Here is a 6,000-nt window from a genome sequence, read left to right as displayed (position 1 = left end):
CAGGGAACTTGATAATGGAGACTTTGGCAGTGAACCTGTGATGACCACCTGGAGGGAACCAGCTTCTGGTCCTTAGACTCCTGATATCTGATAGCTGAGCTCCAGCCTATTTATACTCCTACTTTGTATCTGTGTGAGGTAACCAGGAGAGTTAGAAACACCAAGCACCTAGATTCTGGAGGAGAGCTCATCACTTGAAGAACTGTCCTGAAAGGACAAAGAGAAGAATCTGACCTACTGACTGTTTTGTTCTTGCTGTTTGAAAAGAGAACAATAAAAGGGTGAGGTGGTGCCTCCTTTTCTGTACATCCTAGTTGAGTTGTTGTTTTTGCCACCAGCCTGTAACAGAAATGCTACAGTATATCTAGAGTACTAGGACACTGTACTACTTCCCTGGCTTGAAGAAGATGACTTTTGGTCTGAGGAGAATTATGAGGAAGACTGGGTGCTGCTGCCTTGGCAGACCTTCCCACAGCAGGGAAAGAGAGGCAGAGTTGCCTGAGGTCCATGCAGCTGTGGAAGAAGAGGGAGAGAGCCCGCCTGACAGTCATCTGATAGAAATGGAAGAAGAGGGGGAGAGGCTGCCTGACTGGCCCCTGACAGAGATGGAAGAGGATGAGGACAATTGAGCAGCTACTACACAGAAAAGGAGGGAGGATGGGACATCTTGAAGCAGAATTCTGAGTGTCCAGATGGGGGACCACCTGGGAAACCAAAGAAAATGAGAAGGATTACATAACCTGGGCTTATAATGGGTTTATGACCCAGCTGGAAGAAGGCTGGCACCCACCCTCCCCTGCTTCTAATAAGCCCCAGGGGAAGACATGGCTTTGGTAGGGCTGATCTTGAAATGGCTGATGGCGGGATAAGCATGAGAGAGAGTGGTAGGTTCAGACAAGACAGAGATTCTTATCTGAACTACTTTTTCTCAGAAATGTATGGGAAATTAATTCCTATTCGTACTCACAAGTAAGACAAAAGGAGGCATCAGACAACCTGAGCAACATTTGGAACTTTGTGAAAGTTAGTGTAAATGTTTCACAAAAAAGCTTAGCTGAATTTATAGAGAGGGCTTAAGAAAAAGTATACTTAGAAGCTCAAAGAAGAGCTTAGGCTTTTGTTGGGGTTTAGTACTGTGTTTTCATTTGCACTTAACTTCTTGTGTGTCTGTGTTACCTTGACCTGCCTGCCAGCAGTCCTGTCTATGACACCCGCTCCGAAGTGTCTCAGGGATTTTCATGTAACCATGGCGACACAAACATGGAAAGCCCATACACAACAGCCTTTTAAGGGTTGTCACCCTCATTCAAATAAAACAAAACAATGTCAGTCTTACATTTCAAATGCATTTATTCTTACAAAAAGATGAAAAAAATATAAAAAGCTACGTTTTCCAACCTTATGATTCAGAGCTCAGAAAAAGGTTGAAAAGTCCTGTTTTGTTAGCCGAGGAAGAATGAAATCATCTAAATTACATCAGAAAGAAAAACAGGCATTGGGAGAAAAAAATCATAATACAATTTATACACTAACCAAAGTACATATCTCATATACAGACTTGCCAGTCCTTTATACATATGTCTGGAATTTGTGAATTACACAGACATCAATAGGTCCTTTGCTTTCATTGCAGTGTCTATCAGCTCATGCATTTTAGTGCAAATTACAACACCATGGATCTTGATAAAATACTTGACTTGAACACCAGAGTATTGTCACCAATTTGAAACATCCACAGGTTTTGTGATAGATGGATGGACAGAGAAAATATAAGTCCAACAACAATTATGCTGTTATATGTAGTTGAATACAGTAAGAATAAATAACATATTTTATAACATAAACACTATTAGAAGTCAGGTGTGATTTGTTGAAGCTAGAGGACTTCAAATTTTAAAAGCGATTTTGTTGATTTTAAAAAAGAGCGAGAGCAACAACAAAGAAAAAAAAGTGTCAGGGTAAATGTTTTCTGTTTAGTGGTTTCCATAGCACCATTTAACAATTTTCTTTCATTCCTGAGCAACGTAATTCTCATTGTTTCCCTGACCTCATACTGAAAATAAAAAATAACCCCCAGCCCAATATTTTATGGGGCACAAAGATTCAGAAAAGGCGAGAATCTTTGAAGAGAAAATGTATATAATTAAAGTAACAGTAGCAAACATTTCGTTTTCAGGAATGTTTTATTATACAGTCATACTGTGTAAACTGTTTTTTGAGACATAATCAATGATATATATATAAAACAAAACTAATATTAACATGGACCTTTTTATACAACACAATGTTGTATTCATTTTCATTAATAACTTAGTACTTTGCAATCTTTTATAAAGTAAAAGATGTAATATTTTGTCTTTGCTATCAGTAAGTGTTTATGCAAAATTTTGTTACTTGTATTTTTACACAATTGCTCATTTTTGTATTACATTTAGCCATTGGGATAAGGTTTTTAGGAGTGAAGAAAAAATCAATTCCAACACACATGCTTTATTCTCACAAACACTGCTTCAAAAGTGCATGAATTATTAATACGGGACTATTATTACGTTTTATTGTCTTCATTTTAAAGCGGCATGTGTGTAACTTTGCCATTTCGTGAAGTTTATTTCTCTTTTGTGAAGAAAGGCCACAGTAAGTTTGGGCCATGTACTTTTAGAGGAAAGTTTCTTTCTTTATTAGGTTGCTGTTACCATTTTCCTGGAATAGGTACACCACACTCATACCAGCCCACAAAGGGATGAGATGTGCGACGGCCGATGAGTCCAAACTGCACTGGCTCCTGGCGATAAGCACGGAAGAAACCTGAAACAAACAGTCCTGGGCTGAAAGTCTCGGCAACTACAATCAATTAAAGAATCAGATGATACAAGTGATACAAGTGACGTGATCTTCTGAAAAGTGAAACTGCTGAATCTCTAATTGCAATGTATAATATTTAGCCCTAAAAGCACAATAATTACACCTTGCATTAAACAGAGAAAGCAGAATTGCCACTTGCCTGACCAATGACTTAATGAGTCATTGAGACAAAACAGCATTTAAAAATGTTATAAATTTAAACATTCAGTTTGGTTCAGCACAAAAGGGTGGGGTCAGAGAATCTATGATCAGTACAAATCAGGATTATACTTTAATCAAAATGGCTTTTAAAAAATAACAACTGCAAATGGTCACGTAAAATGGAAAATACATATTACTCCAGATATGTTTTTATTTTCTCACATTTAAGTACTATTATATTGTCAAGCCCCGTGCGGTGATTAAACAGCAATATCAATTTAGTAACGGTTAAGTGCAATTTACACATGAATTTCAGGGCAATTTTTATAATGCTGTTCTATCTCAAAGTGTCTGGGGATTATAGACCAGGTGGCAGCCCTAAGGCTAAGCCTCATTGAATTAGCAATGGAACTGATAAGTTAGTTTAGAGGAGATTTTCCAGACAAACAATGAAATCGCAGTCATGCTGTTTTACTAAAAGAGCACTAGAGTAGATTTTTTACTTTTGTAGCGATGACGCTAATAGTCAAATAATGGAACAAATATCTAATTATGGTAAAATTACAGGAGGGTATCTTAATAAGAAGGGTATCTTTAAAGTCAAACTTTAAAAACTGATTTTTGTGTAGCACAACAGAATTGTAGGATTTATCATCAGCAGGAAGAAGAGCCTGTTATTACCTTGCACAGTTGGCAGATAGGTTGATAGGTAGTGAGGCCCTGTCCTTCCCTCCATATGGGAGTCTACAAATTGACAGTGATCTTCACCATGGCCGTATGTATCTCCAATACTGTAGAAAGTTTCTAGAAAACATCAAAATGAACTCGCAAGCAATTAAAAAAACACAAAATAATTTTGGATCAAGTAGAGGTTAATTCGAAGCTGAAAAACTAAAACAAGTAGGAATTTCAGCTGTTGAGCCTTCTTTAGATGTGTCGACTCCATTGGAACTTAATAAATAATTTATCATTAAGCATTCTAGAGCTGAAGCCCCTGGCCACAAATTTTGGCAAACTATAAAAACGTGTTACCAACAGTGTGGAACTAAATTGCTTCTGACAGTAAGAGACATATACAGTAGGGTCATGAGATTTGTTAATTTAACATTCACGAATGTAATTATTCTAGCCAATGGGGTCTTGTATGGAACAAGAGCAGATTAGGAAGAAATCGAGAAGCCTGTTTCTGTGCTGGCAGCATGGGGAATGACTGGAGATGACTTTACAGGCCCACAGTTTTTCTTGACCTGTTCATTACAGTGGGCTGTGTTAATCATGAAGGCAGAGAGAGAAAATGCAGGCTAGACGCAGAGAAGAAATTCATGTTATTTAACAGATCACTATAAGTTTGTGATTATTGTTGATGTTATGTAACTTAAAGTCAATGTATTAATATTTTAAATATCACACAAGGGAAGGTTACTTACGTCTTTTAAACATACCTATACACTTATGTTTTAAACATACAAAAGGTATAGTGGTAGACTCGGTGATGTAGTACAGTATGTGACTTCGGCGATTTGCAACAGTTCTCTGTACCTAACCCTCATGAATGTCAAGACGTTACTGTACTTACTTTCTGCATATTTCTCTACAACCAAATTAGCCTAACAATCCAACACACTCTAAAAAGGTTCTAAAGGTGGCAGTCCACATCTACAAGTAGGTACAGTAGCTGCATCAGCATGCATGGGCTGCAATGGAAAAGGTTTATTCCATGCTGCAAGGAAAGAAAAGGCTGTGGAGCCTTCCTCAGCTGTGAAGAAGGTGTCAGGCTCCACAGCTGAAATGTTGTGTCTCTTTTCTTTTCCTTTCAGCAAGGACTAAACCTTTACCTGTTTCTTTGCAGTCCGCATCTACTGTATGTCAAGCCATGATGACACATTTACCACCAATTTGGTCAAGCTGAACACAACTGAAAAATGTTATACTAAAAACATGCTTTACATTTCCTTTATATAATAATACTAGTGAGCCTAAAAACAACAGGTGAAATACATTAGAACCCAATAATCATGAGCCATTGGTTAAGAAAATATTGATTTCACCACACCTTTCAGTCCTTCTCCCATAAAGATTTTGTACCGGAGTGAGTTGCAAAGCACAACGCCAACAAACTTTCTGTACCAGGTACGCTTCACGTATTGACTACCCTTGCAGGTGCTCTGTGCTGGGTTGTACTTGAAGGAGAAAGGAATCCAAATAGGCTCTCCACCTGAAATACAATTAATATTCCTCCTTAGAACATAAACATCCAGAAAACTAGGTATGCTCCACACTAATGTGGTGGAGTTATCCTGAGAATAAAGGCAGATTGCTTATGATTGGAGTGTCACAGAAAAAAAACGAGATGGAGAAACAGCTATAGACTACATTCAGAAATTACCTTTGTGTTGTTGCAACAATAGGAAAAAAAAGATTTTATTGTACATTTATCTTAAACTTTAATTGCTTTTGACCAGGCTAGAAACACACAATCTGGAATTTCTTTATGTTGGATGATGTATTTATAGTACATATTCATTTTCTGAATGAATGTTTGGCAAAGTGAAACAGGTGAGAGTAAATCCAAATCATACTTTGCTACTGATTTTTGCTGTTAAGTAAAGGAGCCCCTGATATTAGAATACCTTAAGTGACAAAATACATATCCCTTAAAATACACCCAGCTCTGTAAAGAAGTGGATTTGAACAGGTTGCCATATCATATGTGATTCCAGGTACATTACTTTAAGTATTATTTGCACTGTACAATTTGATTTTCATTTTACACAGACACAGTATTACAGACACAGACACTGTACAACACATGGTAGGTATATTGCTATATTCATCAATAAATAGAATTTAAAATAACATTAATATTTGTGTGACTTACCAGGAGGTCTCTCTATGAGCAATGGATCATCTGCAAAGCAACAAAAAAAAAACGTGAAATTGTATTAGTTATACAAGAATCTTGCTTTTAATTTTATCAAGCACACCAATATTCTCCTG

The 6,000-nt window shown here is 37.2% G+C and overlaps 1 protein-coding gene across 1 annotated transcript in view; it reads right to left on the bottom strand.

The window, feature by feature from the left end:
- Positions 1–1,337: 1,337 nt before the first annotated feature.
- The window catches only part of fndc1 (fibronectin type III domain containing 1), a 75,502-nt gene continuing 70,839 nt past the window's right edge, over positions 1,338–6,000 (bottom strand). Inside the window, exons 19-22 of the mRNA XM_088933749.1 lie at positions 5,882–5,911; positions 5,057–5,218; positions 3,685–3,807; positions 1,338–2,805 (exon numbers count right to left, since the gene is read on the bottom strand). Coding sequence (XP_088789875.1) covers positions 2,690–2,805; positions 3,685–3,807; positions 5,057–5,218; positions 5,882–5,911 — 431 coding nt within the window. The 3' untranslated portion in view covers positions 1,338–2,689. The remainder of the gene's footprint in view (positions 2,806–3,684; positions 3,808–5,056; positions 5,219–5,881; positions 5,912–6,000) is intronic.

Source organism: Atractosteus spatula, chromosome 2 (genome assembly GCF_055471065.1).
Source record: "Atractosteus spatula isolate fAtrSpa1 chromosome 2, fAtrSpa1.hap1, whole genome shotgun sequence".
Classification (NCBI taxonomy): domain Eukaryota; kingdom Metazoa; phylum Chordata; class Actinopteri; order Semionotiformes; family Lepisosteidae; genus Atractosteus; species Atractosteus spatula.
Note: the sequence above shows the minus strand (reverse complement) of the source record. Positions and strands in the feature narration are given on the sequence as shown.